At 38.6% G+C, this 20,096-nt stretch overlaps 2 protein-coding genes across 2 annotated transcripts; one reads left to right on the top strand and one right to left on the bottom strand.

The window, feature by feature from the left end:
* Nucleotides 1-2,177: 2,177 nt before the first annotated feature.
* On the bottom strand, nt 2,178-8,040 carry LOC126378884 (zinc finger protein 41-like). Its single transcript, XM_050027376.1, has 5 exons — nt 7,776-8,040; nt 5,769-5,907; nt 4,043-4,186; nt 3,526-3,657; nt 2,178-3,220 (listed from the first exon to the last, which is right to left on the bottom strand). Exons 1-5 carry the CDS (start codon nt 7,935-7,937, stop codon nt 2,208-2,210), a joined length of 1,590 nt encoding a protein of 529 aa, XP_049883333.1. The 5' UTR covers nt 7,938-8,040; the 3' UTR covers nt 2,178-2,207.
* An 835-nt stretch (nt 8,041-8,875) lies between these two features.
* LOC126378963 (zinc finger protein 14-like) lies at nt 8,876-14,338 on the top strand. Its single transcript, XM_050027516.1, has 7 exons — nt 8,876-8,909; nt 9,233-9,374; nt 9,801-9,947; nt 10,231-10,380; nt 11,673-12,057; nt 12,759-13,274; nt 14,210-14,338. Exons 4-7 carry the CDS (start codon nt 10,251-10,253, stop codon nt 14,310-14,312), a joined length of 1,134 nt encoding a protein of 377 aa, XP_049883473.1. The 5' UTR covers nt 8,876-8,909; nt 9,233-9,374; nt 9,801-9,947; nt 10,231-10,250; the 3' UTR covers nt 14,313-14,338.
* The last annotated feature ends 5,758 nt before the right edge of the window (nt 14,339-20,096 follow it).

Raw genomic sequence — 20,096 nt, 5'->3', positions numbered from 1 at the left:
TCATTTTGTACTTAGCATTCGTTATCCTAAACGTGGAATCCCTTGGAAAATGCTTCGTATTGCAGTTGTGGAAGTGATGGTCTCTGCAATTTAATTTTGTCTTACGGCCTCCGTGGAGGTCCGGGTTCGAATCCCGGTGGGGACATTTCACAAAAATCACTTTGTTATCCCCAGTTTCCTTAGGACATTGCTGATCACCTGTTTGTCCAAAAAGTAAGATGATTCGCGTTTCGGAAGACACGTTAAGTCGGTGATCCCAGTTACTACTTACTGATGTAAGTAGTCGTTATGTGAGCCGTGTCAGGGGCCTTTGGCGGCTCAATTATAACCCTGACACCAGGGTTGATGAGGTTGGTAATTCAACTCACAACCCACACGGTAGAAGAAGTGTCCAGTTGCGCGCGAACCTCGGCTCAGGGCATCGTCTTATTGTGATTCATATTTTTAAAAGAATGAGTTGACCCAAGAGGGCCGACAGCGATAAGCGCTGAATGAGGGTAATCGTCGACCACGCCTGCGGGGTTGGTGTGGGTGTTCTGAAGTGTTTTGTCGCGAACTGATTACCCGTCAGAGTTACTTACTACGTCCTTCGGGCGTTGACACTCCATCATTTTCATCTCGAGCTCCTCCGTGCTTCGGAAGGCACGTTAAGCCGTTGGTCCCGGCTGCATTAGCAGTCGTTAATAACCATCAATCCGCACTGGGCCCGCGTGATGGTTTAAGGCCCGATCTCCCTATCCATCCATAGGGAAGGCCCGTGCCCCAGCAGTGGGGACGTTAATGGAATGATGAAATACTTTATCTATCTATCTACAGGCTGCTGATTTACCTGGAAGTAGGGAACTCAAATGGTACAGTGTCCTTTTCATTATAAGTGAATCTAAACTTATGCCAGCGACATCTTAAATACTTGTTGTTCTTCATAGAATAGTGCGTCAGATACGTTTGCTCAAATACAGTGCGTTCAAACAGAGGCAGAACGTCGAAGTCTTTGCTTAATATGTCGGCGAATTCTGGAACGTCGATGATTTATAATCAAGGGGGTTAAAATGGCCACATCGAAGCAATTCATCTAAGAAATATAAATACTATTAATATTATATTACACATCCGAGCAATATGTGTTGCATCCAAGCAACGTGTGTTGCTTCCGAGCAACATGCGAATCTTTAGATGCATTAAGTTAATGTTTCTTGTTGTTTGTTTCTTGTTATGGAATTGTCTACTTAAAACTAAACTTACCTGAAACATGTTTCATAGCAGGGCGAACCCGTTTTATACTATCATTATCGTCACACGCATTTGCTTGGGGTAGCTCTACATGCTTTGAATCTTTAAACATTATGATATTTATTATTTCAACCGCAATATTTTTAAAATAACTGTCTTGTCAATGATTGCCAAAGAGAATGTAATCAAAAAGAATGTAATTACTAGTTACTATCAAAATAATGAAAAGCAACATTTTAACGTATCTGAGGGGTTAAAATGGCCACACCAAAGCAATTTTCATCTAAAAAAGCAATATTGCTATTTGACATTTGTTTGCATTGCGCACTTACTTTTTTATGCGCAAATTTTAACCCTGATCCGAATATCAACCTACAATTAGTTAAGTAGGTATTTTATTATTATTTAACACATTGTATATTATTTTGTTTTTTAAGATGTGTATCTGTATGTCTTTGATTTCTTTTAAGATGTTTTTTTTTCAAGGTTAACTTTACTATCGATAAGTAGTACAATGATGCTAATTCCTGCAGACGCCATCTAATTTTATTTTAAATGATACTTGTCATTTTCTTATCCATTGGAAAAGAAAGGGACGGGTAATCGACAGGCATAAAATTAATGGAATACACGTCGATTTTAAGCAGAAATCTAAAACAACCGTCTAAAAATTTTACATCAGCCAATAACCCGACAGAGTTAAGTGGACAGCACGTCAAACGAAATACAATACCAGCGATCTCACCTATTTTATTCGCCCGGGTTATTCATTCGTTTTAAAATTAACTTGTTGACAATCATCCGTCCCTTTCCTTTCGGCGGATAAGAAAATGACAGGTATAACTTAAAATAAAATTAGGAGGTGTCTGCAGGAATTGGGGCCATTGGGTATCTACTCTGCCTACCCAAACAGCGTTTTCAGGCGTGATTAAAGTAAAACAACAGTATGTCCTTAGAAAAATAGTTATTTTGTGAAGTCATTGAGACCCAACGTGAGTTCGTTTCATGTGTCGCCGCAAAGAGTCTTTCGAAGCAAATAGATTATTGCACAAAGAACAGGATAATTTTTCGCCAGTATGGGTGACTCTGTGCCTCGAAACGTCGGATTTTGTGTAAAAAAAATGATGGCACACGTCGCATTCGTGATTTTTCTCCTTCAAATGCACATTTTTCACATGATTATTGCACAAACTTTTCGTAATGAACACTTTTGAACACATTCCACATTTGTGTTCAGGCCGCAACATCCCATGTTTTTCGACTAGATGTTGAACGCGAAAATTCTCTTGGGAAAATCTATCTTGGCAGTATGGACAGGGAAACCTTAATTTCTTTTCTATTTTTAAATTGTGAACTTTCACGTCGTGGTCTTTTTTGTCGATTTTATTTTTAAAAACTAAGTCACACTCCTTGCAGGCCAACGGCCGATGCGATCTTGTTTTGTGCAAATTTAAAAAAACTAAATTCGAAAATCCCGCGCCACAAATATGGCAGACTTGTTTCTGATAGTGCTTGTTCATGTGCATATTTAATAACCTGAACATTGTGAAGTTTTGCGCGCATATCTGACACTGCAAGTTGCCAACTCCAATCTTAAAAGGCACTAGCAAATCTTCGTCTAATTCAAACTTTATATTGTGGCTTCGTAAATGATTTCTTAAATTAGTCAAATTATCCATTTGATTTCCGCAAATTTTGCAATAAAGAACTGAAATTTCGACTTTGACTAAGCGATTTTGTTGTACAATGATCTTTTTCTCAATGTTTTCGAGTGAGTGTTGCGAGTGTGTGTGTTCTCTTAGAAGGTTCATGTCTGAGAATGGTTCTTTGCAGCAAAAACAGCGATATCTGCTCTTGTTCCATTGAAATACACATATAGTGGAGTTAGCAAGGAGTTTTAGAGAGTTTTCTCTCAAAAGAGGTCCGTTGCCGCGCCGCTCTGCGATTTTTAGCCAGTCTTTTTCTGTTTTGCTTTTGTCTTTTATATCTCCTGAAAAAGAAATGGCTTTGATTACGAGCATGCCTTTATTTATGCACATATGTACTAGACTCTTTTTTGTGTATTTGACTCTTTTTTTATGCATCACTTATATTCAATAAATAAAAATTGTCTGTAAGTAAAGATAGAGAAAAATAAAACATAAAAACGAAAAAGACAAAATGGCGCGACGATCTGGATACAGGACAGATTTGTTTGTGGCAGTTTGCTGAAATCCGTGAAGGGTGGAAGGATGAATGAAAGGAAGGCATTTGCATAGCCCAAATAAACAAACTTTTAAAAACAAAAATGTTTACCTGGTCCGCCATTTTCCTTGATTTTCGCCCTTTTTCTTACATTTCTCTCTCGTAACTGTTTCCTTCGTCTTTTGGCTGACAAAATTACTTTGTCTGTTCTGTTTAACTCTGATTTTATATTGGCTAAGGCTTCTGTAAATATAAAAAACTTCTTGTAATTCTTTTTTTACTAAACAAAAAAAAAATACAAAAATTACTCTTATTTAAAAAACGCTAAAACGAGAACATAATATAACATCACACATAGTAATATAGTAAATAAAGACAGATCTGAAAACTAACAAAAAATTTTCTTTTTTCTATTAAAAAAAAAGTAATAATAAGTCCGACATTTTATCGCGTTTTTCTATGACGCCACAGGTTGCTTTTCATACAAATTCCATAGTAATTCTATGTTTTGATGTTTAGTAAAAAGTAACTGATTTGACTAGTTTGAAACAAAAATAAATCTATTAATGTTTCTGACCATAAAAAAAAAGAAAAATAAAAGATTTGCTCTGTGATGAACTAAACTCACCATCATCATCCATACTGGTGTCATTTGCATCATTATCATAATTCTGATCATCACACCTCACGTCTGTCCCCACAACTTGAAGCTTTTCTACTTTTATTTCTTCTGATTTTATTTCGGGTTCCGGAAGTTCCTCCATTTTTGTTTCTGAAAGGAGAAAATAGTCTCATTATAATTAAAGTACATAATGGTGCTAATTCCTGTAAATACCATCTAATTTTATTTTAAGTTATATCTGTCATTTTCTTATCCGCCGAAAAGGAAAGGGACGGGTAATCGACAAGCATAAAATTAATGGAACACACGTCAATTTTAAGCACAAATCTAAACCAACCGTCTAAAAATTTTACATCCGTTAATAACCCGTCACAGTTAAGTAGACAGCACGTCAAACGGATTGCATACCAGCGAGGTACCTTTTGATTCGCCCGGGTTATTCATTCATTTACTCATTCTTCCTAAAATTAAGAGTCCCTTTCCTTTTCGACGGATATGAAAATGACGGATATAACTTAAAATAAAATTAGGCGGTGTCTGCAGGAATCGGGGCCATTAACGGGTTCTTACCTCGTTTCAATGGGGATATGAGACTCTGAGGACTGAGACATGGATCTACCTACTCCACTCCAATCTCATCGGTCATCCCGTGATCATGGCACTTGCAACAGTGTCGAAATATCGGGAGTCTCATATCCACATTTAAACGCGGTAAGAACCCGTTATTATGTGCTTTAATTATGATAATAACCGCGTAAACTTAAAATAGTCTCATTATATTTTAAATATTAAAAAAATATGTTTATTTCTTGTTTAACAGCATAAAGTTTGGAATAAATCTTTAATTAGCTTACATACTCAATTTTAAATCGGAATATAGTAAAAAAAAAAGAAAAAACAAAATATCACGCCTACTACATTCCAACAGAGGATAAAAGGATTAGAAGAAGAGAGGTATTGTATAAATGAAAATAAGTAGGTATGTAAGTTTTTATTTTATTTTAAGTAATAACTTGTATGGGGTGTACTTGTAGTTAAGTAATAATTTGTTTGAGGAGCTCAGTGGCGCAGCGGTAAACGCGCTCGGTCTGCGATTGTTGAAGTTAAGCAACTTTCGCAAAGGCCCGTCATAGGATGGGTGACCACAAAAAAAAAGTTTTCATCTCGAGCTCTTCCGTGCTTCGGAAGGCACGTTAAGCCGTTGGTCCCGGCTGCATTAACAGTCGTTAGTAACCACCAATCCGCACTGGGCCCGTGTGGTGGTTTAAGGCCCGATCTCCCTATCCATCCATAGGAGAGGCCCATGCCCCAGCAATGGGGACGTTAATGGGCTGGTGATGAAGTAATAACTTGTATGGGGTGTAAGTGACAGCTTAACGATTACTGAAGAGGATGATTCAGCTCATTATTTTGAGTTCAGAGAGTCAGAATCATGGTCTGAATCACTAACACCCGGTATATATTATTTATTTAACTAGTTATGGATCCACATTAAACTACGTAGGTACTTAAGTAATAACAAAGGTTAATAATTAATATTATTCTTTCTTATTTTTTATTATCTTATTTGATTATTTTTTGTAATTATTTTAGATTTTCCACAGACTTTGTAATTAATGCTTACCAGCCTGAACCGTAACTCAACAAAAGTTGTTATTTTTATTCAAGAAATGTGTGGGTTGTGAGATCAATGACCAACCTCGTCAACCTGATGTCAGGGTTTTTTATTTACCATTTTTCAGTCTATCCATGTACTGGCCGAGTGTCTCGAGGGACTGCAGCACCATGTCTTTGAAAGCACTCGCCTCTCGGAGCTTCCTGATGCAATCATCACAGATCAACCGACTTGCTACTCTGTTTTCTATATTTATCTGTGAAAAAAGAAAGAAAAATACACTTCTCATCAAAAAAATCGAAACACCTTGCAAGTTTACGTTTTGTCAGGATTATCAGAAAAATGTGTACATTTAGGAATAAATGTTAAATGTCGTTTAATAGTGAGTAATATGAGCTTATCAAATCTTAATGTTAATGTTCTAAATTTAAATGAATTTTTCATAGGTTTCGTATTTTGTTAAATGAGTCACTTTTATTCCGTATGGAGTATAAAGGAAATGGATAAAACAACACACGTAAATGAAAAAAAAAAGCTAAAAAACGTTTATTTAATAACTTGTATTCCCTCCCCGAGCTCTAATTACTGCTTCCATACGGTTCTTCATCGATCGGATGAGAGTCACGATCACATGCTGTGGTATATTGTCCCATTCCTCTTGGATTGCATCTTGCAGCTGGCTAAGTGTTTCTGGGGCAGGATCTCTTGCTCGAATTCGTCTCTTTAATTCATCCCACAGATGTTCAATGGGATTCATGTCCGGGCTTCTTGCTGGCCATTCCATAATAGAGATATCGACTTCGTTAAGATAATCTCGTACGACGCCCGCGGTGTGAGCCCTAGCATTGTCGTGCATGAATATGAAGCCGTTGCCAATAAAATGTGCATAGGGCATCACATGAGGCTCGAGACACTCTTCGACGTACCGATGACAGTTTAGTGCAGGCAGACGTGGCCCAGACACGAAAGCAAGCTCTGTCTTACCGTCGGCGCTGATTCCTCCCCAAACCGTCCACGAACCGCCACCATAGCTGACCTTTTCTTCAATGCAGCATTGTGCATAGCGTTCTCCGTCTCTTCTGTAGACCTTGTTCCTTCCGTCGTTACCATACAGCATAATTTTACACTCATCAGAAAAGAGAACTTTGCTCCACTGTAGGTATGACCAATTTAGGTGCTCACGTGCAAAGTTAAGGCGCGCTCTTCGATGGTCTGCAGTTAATTTCGGCCCATTTGCTGGCTTATGCGGTACCAGTCCACGATCCTTCAACCTTCTTCTAATTGTAGAGTCACTTACAGCCACCCTTCGTACAACACGAAGCCGCTGCTGCAGTTGAAAAGCGTTAAGGCGTCGATTTCTTAAAGAAGTTGTTACAATAAATCGATCATCTTGCTCAGAAGTGACCCGATTCCTGCCAGATCCTGAACGGCGCGTGAACAAACCAGTCTCCCGATAACGTTTATAGACTCTATGAACAGATGACAGGCTTAGATGCAGTCTTGCAGCCACAACACGCTGACTAAGGCCAGAATCCAGCAATGCCACAACTTGGGCGGCTTCTGTGGGCGAAGTATCCATACGTTTTAGAAAAAAAACCTTTTTTCAGACGTCCCAAAGTCACAGTATTGAAATAAAAAACAAAAAGTTTAAGGATAGGCGCCAATTTTTAGTTTTTAAACGCTATATGTACTCCAACCCTAAACACACATTTGTCTCAAAACAGTGATTCATTTCGTTTATAAGATAAACAAATGAAATTCTAATTTTGAATTTAGAATTTTCGCTTATTACTGTAATGGCCAAACTGCCAGCTATACATTTATGTATTTTTTTTCATCGTATGAATTCTTTTTTGTGTTAAATTCGGACAGAAACAATGAAAACGGAAGTGTTTCGATTTTTTTGATGAGAAGTGTATTTTTAAGAAAAATTTCTTTTTTAGTATTCAATTTTCAGATTTACATTATTTCATTAGGAAAAAATACAGAAGAAATAATACTTTAAAAACAGAAAATGGAAAAACAAGTACAATCCATTGCCTTATTGGTACACAGCAATTTCTTCCAGATGATTTTTTATGACACGCCCGTGATTATAAGCCGGATGTACGTTTAAATACAAACCTGCAGATTAAAGGTATCCTTTAGCATGTCCTCGTAAACTTCTTTTAAACCGGAAAAGTAATAATCTGTCGAAATATTTTTGTAACAACCATCGGTCAAGCAACAGCAACATATATTGGCTAATTGACTGTTATTTATTCTGTTTCTAGTCGTAGAATCCATTTTATAAGAATGTGTATTGATCTAGAAATTATTTTCTGTTAATATTTTAATTAAAATCATTTAAAATACGATAAAACACAAACAAAATTATTTGATTGTTGGACAATTATTCCTATAAGAAAAACACAGTATGCTGCGTTGCTGCGTTATTGTCAAATAAAATTATGTACATTGCTGTTTTTGACAAAAATAAGCTTAGGACTTCACATTAAAGTATTGATGTATATCAAATATTTATATCGAATTAAGAAAATATAAGCAGATGCGAAGCAGAATCGGAGCTTTGTGACATTTTCTTTTTTATATTTACCGGTTTTACAAGCAAAGACTTTTCCTAAAACTGCCATAATAAGGATTTAAAAAAAATGCAGTTCCTTTGGCATTAAATTCAACTTTGTTCTTGATTAAATTATTACCGTCGTGTAATAGGTATCTCTTTTTATCTCGAGCAAAATTGTTTTGTCTATCCTCGTCTAATAGTTTTTTTTTACTAATGAAACGCGTTTATTCTCAATGCGCTTTTATTATTTAATTAGGGACAATATGAATTAAAGAGAAAAGACAATATTTCATACTTTAAAAAGCATTCTATCTTTTTTTACTTTTCCACTAACCGCTAAAAAAGCGAAATTTCGTTCAAAAACTTTTGAGAAAACCAAAGTGACAAGGAATGTGAAATCAATGTTTTGTTTATCGGATTTTGTGCAATAATTTGAGTTTTAAATTAGAAACTTATGTAAAATTGCTTTGAAATATGCCTGAAAACATGAAAACTAATAATGTTTGTCGATGTTGCCTTTCAGAGGCTTGTTATAAGGACATTTCTAACGAATATGTATATGAAGGAAGGAAGGAGGTATATTGTGAAATGTTAATGGATACTTTTAATTTAAATGTAAGTGTTTTGTTGTCTGACAAATACCGTACAAAGTCTATAATATAATATTGGAAGATCAATTCGATGTCTGTGTAGTAAGCGTGCTTTCTAAAAGAATTTTTCAGTAAGCAAATGTCTCGAAAAAAAAAATTGTTAAAGTTAAAAATTATATACAAATAAGCTACGCAAATAAGTATATGCCATGTATGTATTCTCTTTGGTTATGTACATCGTGGTCGTCTCTTTAACTAGTAAAGAAAAATATCAAAAAAAAAGAATAACATACAAACCTATTTCTTTTTTAAATTCCGTTCCATTTTATTCCTCTTAATTTTTCCATCTTTGTCTGTGGCAAATGTGCAAGCCGTTCAAAGCCACAACCTAAGAAAAAACAAATCTTAAGACTTGATTTTTTCAGATATCATACCAAGAAGACCATTCACGTCTGATCTGCGAGGACTGCATTGTGCGGCTGAGAGATGCCACTGCCTTCCGGAGACAGGTGGAGCAAGCGGAGCGGGCCTTAAGCAGGAACACCATCAGTAATGGAGTTTGTAGTGGTATGACTTTTTATTCTCTATAAATGTACTCTGATTAACCCCAAAAGACCAACATTTGCCCTATGAATGACCCAACCTTTGCCCCAAAATTGAGGCAACCTTTGCCACTAGAATGACCAACATTTGCCCCAAGGATGACCCAACCTTTGCCCCAAGAAATAGGCAAACTTTGCCCCAAAAATGAGGCAACCTTTGCCCCTAGAGTGACCAAAATTTGCCCCATGAATGACCTAATATTAGCCCCATAAATGACAATTTTTGCCCCGAAAATTAGGCAATTTTTGCCCCAAAAATGAGGCAATCTTTGCCCCAGGAACGATCCTACCCTTGCCCGAATTACCAAACTTTGCCCCTAGAAATGAGGCAAACTGCCCCAGGAACAAGATATTTTTAATAATGAATTTTATTTTTTTTATCCACTTTCAGGCACAGAACTCCTATCCAAACTAATAGATTACAAAGATGACTTCATTGATCATATCACTGGTGACTTTGATGACGATTTAGCTGACGTAGTGGTTGATGATCACAGCGGTGGTGAGATCGGATGGCAGGAAGATGGTGATGATGATGGTAATTTAAATACATCATGATAATACTGTGATTATTTCAATGTAATTGTGTTTTTTTTAAGTTCAGGCAACTTCTAATATGTAAAAATTTTTGTTTTTTTATGGGATATTGTATTTTAAGTTCCAAGCTAGTGAGAGAAATAAAATTATTTTGTTCCATACATTTGCGGAAAATTCCACTTGTCCTCTCAGTATCCCCCTAAGTATTCATTACAATGTCACCAACACCCTGTATATTTATTTATGTGCAATAAATATTACTATTAAGTGATATTAATTTTCAGGTGATGTGTTCGTAATTAAAATGGAGCCTGAAGATGATACAATAGTAAAATCACAAGAAAATGAATTGTTTAAGAAAAGTGTACCAAAGAGTCTACAGAAGGGAATATCATTGACTAGTAAAAGCAAGGGAGTTGTTAAAGCTAATAAAGGTAAAATATTAATTATGTAACAAAAAGTGTATATATGTCCCGCTGCTGGGTACAGGCCTCTTTAGCGATGGAAAATTACACTTGATATTAACTCAGAATAATAGACATAGAGACCTCCACCAACCCGCAGTGGAGCAGCGTGGTGGAGTATGCTCCATACCCCCTCCGGTTGATTGAGGGGAGGCCTGTGCCCAGCAGTGGGACGTATAGGCAGTTTATTAATAGACATAGGTTGTTGGTTGGTTGGTGTTAACAACAGAGATAGGTTGGCTTACGTAGTCAACAATTACACGCATAATAGGCCATCTTAGAGTCTGAATGCGGAAAACAGATCTCACTAACATAAATAAACTCAGAATAATGAGCTGAATCGTCCCTCTCAGTATTCGTTAAGATGTCACTTACACCCCGTCCAAGTACGTACAGGTAGCTATACAAGAAGGTGTGGGTGTTAGTGACACCGTAACGAATACTGAGGGGGATGATTCAGATTCATGAAAATTTTTGTGTTTATTTAAATTTTTTTCAGTTTCATACTTACTGTTATACGGGTATATTTTTATGTCAATGGTACATAAAAAAAAAACAGTCTATGGTGATTTCGTTGGCTAAATCACCATAGACTGTTTTTTCTTTTGACTGTTTTTTTTTCTTGTGCTTATTTTTATGTATGTGTTATTGTATGTTTGTACACACTATCTGCCATCTCCTCGTTAATCTTTCACTCACAGGCCTACAGGAAGAAATTTCTGTTAGAAATAAGTTGTGCGTTTTGTCTGTACTAATGTTGTCATATTATGTTTCTGTGTTATCCTGTGTATATACATAAAACATAAACAGCCTATATACGTCCCACTGCTGGGCACAGGCCTCCCCTCAATCAACCGGAGGGGGTATGGAGCATACTCCACCACGCTGCTCCACTGCGGGTTGATGGAATCCTGTGTGCAATAAATTATCCTGTGTATATACATAAAACATAAACAGCTTATACACGTCCCACTGCTGAGCACAGGCCTCCCCTCAATCAACCGGAGGGGGTATGGAGCATACTCCACCACGCTGCTCCACTGCGGGTTGGTGGAATCCTGTGTGCAATAAATTATCCTGTGTATATACATAAAACATAAACAGCTTATACACGTCCCACTGCTGGGTAGAGGCCTCCCCTCAATCAACCGGAGGGGGTATGGAGCATACTCCACCACGCTGCTCCACTGCGGGTTGGTGGAATCCTGTGTACAATAAATTATTAAATAAATAAATGACTTTCAACAGTCTTTCTTTTTCAGATGAGCAAAAAGAGACGCAGAAAAGAAAGCGAATTAAATCTCTAACACAACTCAACTTGAAAGAAAACTCTTTAAAACTCATAAACAACTCTAACCTATGTCTCTTCGAGTCTTTAAAGACCAAATTCCGCTGTTTCTACTGCAAGAACTCGTATTTAAACATTACTGAGTTACGCGAGCATTCGACAAGCCACTCTAACCCTTCGTATTTGAAGATGTGCATTAATAGATTGCAAGGAATGTCGTACAAAAATGTCGATATATCTAATTTAATTTGCAAGAATTGTTCGCAACCCCTCAAAGATTTGGCAGAGTTGAGAAAACATTTGATGGAAATGCATAACGTTGAGTTTTCTGATTCGGAGCATTTGTTAATACCTTACAGGTAAGATTACACACACACACACTCTCTCTCTTTATTTAAGAGCTGCGCTCTTGTCGGTGGAGTAATCACCATTCCTCCCTTCTTCTTTTACCTCCTGATACGACACGACCTGCACCTTCTCTTTTATAACATAACATAACATAACAAATACTACACTACTACTTACTTATACTTTTATTTGTTTCAGTAAGTAGTAACCGGGACCAACGGCTTAACGTGCCTTCCGAAGCACGGATCATCTTACTTTTGGACAATCAGGTGATCAGCCTGTAATGTCCTAACCAAACTAGGGATCACAAAGTGATTTTTGTGATTTAATTTTGTCCCCACCGGGAATCGAACCCGTGACCTTCGGATCGTGAGCACATAGCTCAACAACTGTCCAACAGAGGCCGTCACAGGAGGATGATGATGAGTTTATTTAAGAGACTAGCGACCCGCCCCGGCTTCGCTCGGGTGCAATGATGAGGAAAAATTTAAATTATTTAGGACATCACATTAAAAACCTCAAAGATGACAGTATTTCTCCACTATTTAATGGATGTTATTATACATATAAACCTTCCTCTTAAATCACTCTATCTATTAAAAAAACGCATCAAAATCCGTTGCGTAGTTTTAAAGGTTTAAGCGTACATAGGGATATAGGGACAGAAAAAGCGACTTTCTTTTATACTATGTAGTGATTTTATTGATTTCAGGTTAGAAAACGGTTTCAACTGCGTGTTGTGCGAACAGAAATTCAACACTTACTTCAGATTATCGATTCACATGAACACTCACTACACGAACCACGTTTGCGAAATCTGCGGCGTTTCTTACATCAACCGTTTGAGCCTCAGAATGCACGTGAACTCCATACACAGAGAGAAAAAATGTTCCATATGCCTTGATACTTTCACCAACACATATTCTAGAGTAAAACACATGAGAAAAGTGCATAATTCCAGCCAGGCCAAGCGTTACTGCCTTCTTTGCAATAAAACTTTCCGTTACACGTATATGTTGAATGAACATAAGATAAAGGAGCACGGGGCTAAGAGGCAGTTAAGTGATTGTGCGCAGTGCGGGAAATCCTTCCTTAGCGATGTCAATTTGAGAACGCACATAAGAGGTGTTCATGTAAAGGAACGTAATTACTCTTGTATTTATTGCGGGATGAGTTTTTTTACCTCCTGCGACCAGAGGAGGCATGAACGGACACATCAGGACGTCAGGTTAGTGGCACCACATTGTCTATACGGGGTGTAAGTGACATCGTAACGAAACTAAAAAAAATCTACTGGGGGGGTTTATCTTGTCGGAAATGTGTAATAAGATTTTAGAGTTTATGCTGCGCCGCAATGTAAATCGAACAACGCGAACAGTCGTTAAACTTCGTAATAGTTTAACGACTTTTCGCGTTGTTCGATTTACAATGAGGGCTTCTAATTATTTGTCATTTTTGTTTTAAATTTCTGTTATTTGCACCGACAAGAATTTGCACCAAGAAAAACAACTGCCCAAGTAGACTTTTTTTTTCTACTAACACCCTGTAAAATTCGGAAACTTTATTTTTTTATTAGTTTACAAGTTTTTGTTATGACACCCTGTATATTACAGACTAACAGAAAACTCGGTGAGGTGGGTACTTAGTTCATTGGAGTACCTCTGACTACCCCAATTTATAATACATTGCCCCCGATTCCTGCAGATACCTCCTAATTTAATTTTAAGTTATACCCGTCATTTTCTTATCCGCCGAAAAGGAAAGGGACGGGTAATCGACAAGCATAAAAGTTGTGGAACACACGTCAATTTTGGGCACAAATCTAAAACAACCGTCTCAAAATTTTTCATTGGTTAATAATCCGATAGAATTATGTTGACAGCACACATCAAACGGTTTGCATACCAGCGAGACCTTTTTGATTCGGCCGGGTTATTCATTCCTTTACTCATTCTTTATAAAATTAAGAGCTGTCAATCATCCGTCCCTTTCCATTTTGGCGGATAAGAAAATGACAAGTATAACTTAAAATAAAATTAGATAACGTCTGCAGGAATTAGCATCAATGTCTATTAAAAAAAAGTAAAGGTAAAAAGTAAAAGTAAGTAGTAGTTTTTTAAGTAATTCGATTTGACTACGAATAATGAATGATGTCTTCTCCAGGTTGTTTGCTTGTAGCTACTGTGAAGGGCGGTTCAAATCGAAGGATTCGCTGCGAAGGCATCTCAAGCGACAACATGGGAACCTGTTTGTAGCAAATACTTAGAGTAATAAATATTTTAAAACAATATACAGGGTGTAACGGAACGGGGGTATCAACCCGAAGTGTGCCTACTCTGTCACTATCTACAAATCACATGCGAGAGTATTGGCCGCCTAAATTCATATTTGCATTAGTTATGAGCAATTGAATTCCAGGTCTTCATGTAATAAATTCAAATTTGCACAACACTACGTAGCAATCAGCTGTTCAAGGTATTTAACTTTTGAGTGAACAGCTACCACCTCTTTTATTTATGCCTGCCCTAGTAAAGGGTAAACGTGCCAGTGATGGCCATATTAATCAATATTTTTTAAATTGTTTTGTTTCATCCTTGTGAGGCCAAGATTTCCAGACACAATAGTTAAAAAAACAATGGGCTTTGGTCCCGGTTACTGCTTACTGATGTAATAAGTAGTCGTTACATGAGCCATGTCAGGGGCATTTGGCGGCTCAATAATAACCCTCGCACCAGGATTGACGAGGTTGGTTATCCACCTCACAACCAATAGGATAGAACAAGATGTGAACATACATAAATCACGGCTTTATCCCTAATGGACCAGACAGAGCTACAAGTAATTACACATATCTAATATCACACTTACTGCGCTACTGAGGTGGGCAGAGTCACTTTGTTGTACAAGTTTTGTCCAAAAATGTAGTCGATTACCTACATTAATAGTTGATAAAGAAATGTACTTTACAATGCATCTCGTCTCCTTGTGTAGTATGCTTTATTTTATGATTACGTAATATCAGGCTCCCTTAACACCGTCATCCAGGTCAAATGGGCATCACGCTAGCGGCGAATGCGTTCATGGCTAGCTAGGTACGGGACAGTTTCATTAGAATACTTTCAGAGACTTAAGTTGACAGCGTGACCGTGACGTATTATAATAGCCCTTTGAAAAGTACACCGCTGCACTTTTCTCCGGGTTTACCTTGATTCTCCATTTGCGAAACTACTTGCCCAAGGCATTGGCGCGTTGGAGAATTCCGGTCATCATAACTCGACCACGGCACGAAGAATAGATGGCTGTATCATCCGCAAATAAAGCTAGTTCGGTATTAGGGTATTTGGGAATGAACAAACACACCAGACTATGAACCACCGTAAATAAATGAAGGCAGGCTAAGATGGCACTACCCAACATCAATAGTTGTCTCTCCAAAAGAATTCTAAATGTGAAGAGGTCTCCACTAATACAGGTAACAGCTGCAGGTAGCAGGTGTAGCTGTGTGGTCACGGTGATATCAACAAACATCTGTTTACACTAGGTGTCACCGACAAGCCCCTGTGCAGAACCTGCATGGACGAGACAGCGGCCCATGTGCTACTGGAGTGTGAAGGAGCCGCCAACTACCGAGTCCGGCACCTTGGCCAGACGGGGTGCCTCCCTAAGGCGGCCGGCAACGTCAGAGGCTTGTTAGAATTCCTTGGGGATTTATAACATAGTAAAAGCAAAATAAATTTCTCAAGTACCGTTGTGACTGCCTACCCCTTAGTGATACGGGCGTGATATTATGTTAGTATGTTCTGATTACTTATGGCTCTGCCCACCCCATTAGGGATACGAGCAGCTGCAAGTGATTGTGTATCTTATTAACGAGACATTAATGTTACGTTTACAACATAGTAAAGACAAAATTAATTTCTCAAGTAAAGTACCTACCTAACATAACTACTTTTACTATGACATGGTAAAAGTAATCTTAAAATAAGTACTTTCGTACAATACAATAATACTTTATTGCGTACAAGGAATTAAAAACACATAACGTCACCGGGACCAACCGTGCCTTCCGAAGCACGGAATTGCAAATTGCATTGGGACAGTTAATGGGATTTATACCCTGTACCAGGAGGCCAGGGCTCGCGAATAGAAAAAGGCACGCTAGTGTTTCAAACTATCGATAGTTCAGTATCGATTATCGATCACAATCATTTTCAACTACGATTTTGATTGGTAGAAATAAAAAATGTAACTTTTCAAAAAATCTAAATTTATGAACTTTTGAGTGATTGAAATTCAGTTTAGACAATCAACCCACTCAAAATAGCCATACTATCGGAGTGTAGCAATACTATTGACTGAGGGCAAAATTATCGATAGTTTGTTATTAATCCGCAACGATAATATCGATTGTATTGCACTTAATCGATAATGTTTCTGTTAACTTTTTGACCGATAGTCGACTTGCTATCGATCGACTCTCGGTCGGGATAGATTTTATCGATAGTCATTCATTGATCGGCAAACACTAGTGCACCCAAAATTCAAAATGGCGGTGCTGTTAAGGGAAAGTTATCATTAACCATGATAAAAAATATTTTTTTTTGTAAGTATTTTTTTTCCTTTCTAAATTGTAGTCGTATTGTCCAACAGTGAACAATAACATCACGCCTTTTTCCCATTGGAGTAGGCAGAGACTGCGGAATTTCACTTACCAATACACGCTCGTATGTATCGCTACATGCCCGTACCGAACATACGTCACGTCCATACATATCACGCCTTTATCTCTTATGGGGCAGACAGAGCCACAAGTAATCATAACATAGGTACATAAATAATTATCATGCTCGTACCGCTAATGGGATGTTCTTGTGACTCTGCCCACCCCATTAGGGATAAGGGCAGGTACAAGTGATAGTATGTCTTATTATCGACAGATTAATATCGCCTTCTGCTATTGCGCGGGATATTTGCGAAGAAACGTGGCAATTCTGTGTTAGTGCCAGAGAGTGAGCGCGGGTGATTCTTATTAGATAAACTACTTTTTTACTTTTCTAGGTTCAAAGTAATCTTAAAATAAGTACCTACTTTCATAAAATACAAAACATTCATTCATTCAAACAATAGGTACCATAAAAATATTTTATTGCGCACAAAGAAATAACATACCCTTAAGTACCAGGATACTAGGATTCGAAAGAGATAGAAACATGCACACGAAAGTAAACTGTCAAATTATTTGCCAGTGCTTGTTTACTATCTGCGGAGTGAAGTTCGAAATTTTGATTTGTTTTGATAACTGTGATCAGTGATAGTTCGAGATGTCTTTGAGTAATGGAGTTTATTACGAAATGATGATGTGTGTGGGTGCCAGCGATGGCAACTTGAGTGAAGCACGGGACTTGTATCGTCAGCGATTCATAGAAGGTAGACCAGCTGATGAAGCCAGGCAACTGCCTTCATTGCGCTGCTTCAGGCGAATGGTTAACCGCCTGCATTTAACGGGCTCCTTCCACGCGTCATCAGACACTGGCCGCTCGGCGACCCGTGATCCGGAGTTTGAAGAAGCCGTACTGGACCATTTTGCAGCCAACCCAAGGACTAGCACGCGTCACGCTGCCCTGGCATTAGGGGCTGCGAACCATATGCAAGTGTGGCGAGTGATGAACCTAGATCGCCAGCATCCTTATCACATACAACGTACGCAGGAGCTAATTCCTGCTGACTATTTACCTCGTGTGGCATTCTGCGAATGGTACCGAGCTCAAGTGGAAAGCTCACCAGACTTTTCTTCGAAAGTGTTGTGGACAGATGAAGCATCATTTGTAAGAGGGGGGATTAGTAATGTTCATAATGAACATTACTGGTCGCACACCAACCCCCACCTGTCCTCCCAGTCGTCGTTCCAACACCAATGGAGGATAAATGTTTGGGCTGGTATTGTTGGAGATGTGCTTATGGGTCCACACTTTCTGGATCAACACCTGAACGGCGTCAATTATCTGACGTTTCTGGAGAACGATCTGGACGAGCTCCTACAAGCTACGATGCCATTGACCACCTATGTCAACATTGTCATGGGCAACGAACTGGTCTTCCAGCACGACGGAGCTCCGGCACACTTTGCCATTGACGTCCGAAGACACATTGACGCTCGCTTCCCCCTATGGATAGGGCGAGGAGGCCGTGTTGCGTGGCCTCCGCGATCTCCAGACCTCACACCCTTAGACTTTTTTTTATGGGGGTACATAAAGAGCATCGTCTATGCCGTCGAGTGCACCTCAAGGGAGCAGATGCAGCAGCGCATCATTGAAGCATTCCGAACGGTGACGCCGGAGATGCTGCGCAATACCAGGGCATCTACCTACAGGCGAGCAGGTCTGTGCATCGAACGGGGAGGACGACATTTCGAACCTTTCTTGTAAAACGTAAGTCTAATTATTAATTACCTACCTACCTACTTACCCACACATTCACACTTTTGTTACCTATTTACTATTAAATTAAATACCCTACCTAAACAAGTAGGTAATTTTCAATTTTAATAAAATTATGTGAGAATAGTTGTCAAAGCAAAATGACTCCAATTATTAGATGCTTTAGTGTCATTATTGTTTGTTACAGTCGCCGACGCGCCGCCGGCTCGGATTGTTTCAATCGGCCGCCGACTCCTTTTGACGATGCCGCCAAAGCCGCCGCGCGCCCGCTCGAATTTCGTACCTATCGCGGCCGTGCGAGCGCCACGAGTACCAGGCGACCAGGACGCGCTAGGAGATTGTGTAGTGCCAATGCAAGTTTTGAGTGTATTTGAGTGGATTAAGAACAGTGACCTCAATAGTGCTGTGCCGCGTTTTTTACATGCTGGAAATATTAAAATATTTTTTTTAACTGAAATTGAAAAAAATATCAAAAGTGTTTTTTTTTAACTGAAATTTTGCAGAGAAGACCTACATAAGGTATAGTTTTGTCCCCTTTCGGCTTGATACCCCCCTTCCGTTACACCCTGTATATACTTACGGAGTTTTCTTAGAGAGGTATTACATCTATCCTTATTAATGCACCTGATTTAATTATTACTACATTTCTTCTTCTATCGTCTGGGTTGTGAGGTGGAAGTAGGATTGCCATCCGTCCTGGTTTCCCCGGATTTGTAGTGTTGTTTGTAGTTTAGAGGGGCATCCGGGGGGAGTCCGGGGAAGGTTCCATTTGTAAACCGGGTTTAAAAAAATACATACATACATACATAAACTCACGCCCGTTATCCCTAATGGGGTGGTCAGAGCCACAAGTAATCAAAGACAACTTGCAGCCACTGTTGATACGATGTCGTAAGCTGGATATGATGAACCGTATGGTGATAAGGGATCAGCCTATCGCCCATAACATTAGTCCATCATGTTAGAGGACACAATCCCTCTGTCGGTTTTTACGACATGCCCGGGAAGACAAGCAGCTGAACGTGTTCTATGTTTTTTATTTGCTCCCAGAACAGCATAGAAGCAAATTAAAAAAAAAATTGCGCCGCCCGCGAACACGCACTATGCTCACACGCACACCACTATCAACCGACGAACCAAGTATATTTATATAATTTTGTTTAATATTTGAATAAGGTTTAATTTTCTTATTTCAAGAATTAAAAAAGGTGATTTATATAAACAATTTGTAACAAATTGTAATATGATTCTGTTTTGTTAAAATAATGAATGACAAAAAAGGTGATTTATGAGATTTTCAACTGTTTTTATTACATTGAATATGTTTAAAAGATCTTGTTGATATGTCCGGCTTTCGGACTCCAAAATCCGGGGTTTTCACGCGTCTCGTCCTGTTTTCCAAATTTTAGAGATGGCAACCCTAGGTGGAAAGCACGTTAAGCCGTTGGTCCCGGTTACTACTTACTGCTGTAAGTAAGTAGTCGTTACATGAGCCATGTCAGGGGCCTTTGGCGGCTCAATAGTAACCCTGACACCAAGATTGATGAGGTTGGTACTCCACCTCACAACGGGTGTGCTGCCGCCAAAGGATGTTTTCGGGGTACCGAACAGAG

The sequence above is a fragment of the Pectinophora gossypiella genome, chromosome 27, assembly GCF_024362695.1.
Source record: "Pectinophora gossypiella chromosome 27, ilPecGoss1.1, whole genome shotgun sequence".
In the NCBI taxonomy this organism is placed as follows: Eukaryota; Metazoa; Arthropoda; class Insecta; order Lepidoptera; family Gelechiidae; genus Pectinophora; species Pectinophora gossypiella.
Note: the sequence above shows the minus strand (reverse complement) of the source record. Positions and strands in the feature narration are given on the sequence as shown.

What these genes read in the sequence shown, in the direction of transcription:
- LOC126378963 (XM_050027516.1), top strand. Translation starts at nt 10,251, where the DNA reads ATGGAGCCTGAAGATGATACAATAGTAAAATCACAAGAAAATGAATTG. An exon ending in CATTTGTTAATACCTTACAG is followed by an intron (nt 12,058 to 12,758) that starts GTAAGATTACAC and finishes TATTGATTTCAG; the next exon opens with GTTAGAAAACGGTTTCAACT. An exon ending in CGGACACATCAGGACGTCAG is followed by an intron (nt 13,275 to 14,209) that starts GTTAGTGGCACC and finishes TGTCTTCTCCAG; the next exon opens with GTTGTTTGCTTGTAGCTACT.
- LOC126378884 (XM_050027376.1), bottom strand. Translation starts at nt 7,937, where the DNA reads ATGGATTCTACGACTAGAAACAGAATAAATAACAGTCAATTAGCCAAT. An exon ending in CATGGATAGACTGAAAAATG is followed by an intron (nt 4,187 to 5,768) that starts GTAAATAAAAAA and finishes TTCTCCTTTCAG; the next exon opens with AAACAAAAATGGAGGAACTT. An exon ending in CAAGGAAAATGGCGGACCAG is followed by an intron (nt 3,221 to 3,525) that starts GTAAACATTTTT and finishes TTTCTTTTTCAG; the next exon opens with GAGATATAAAAGACAAAAGC.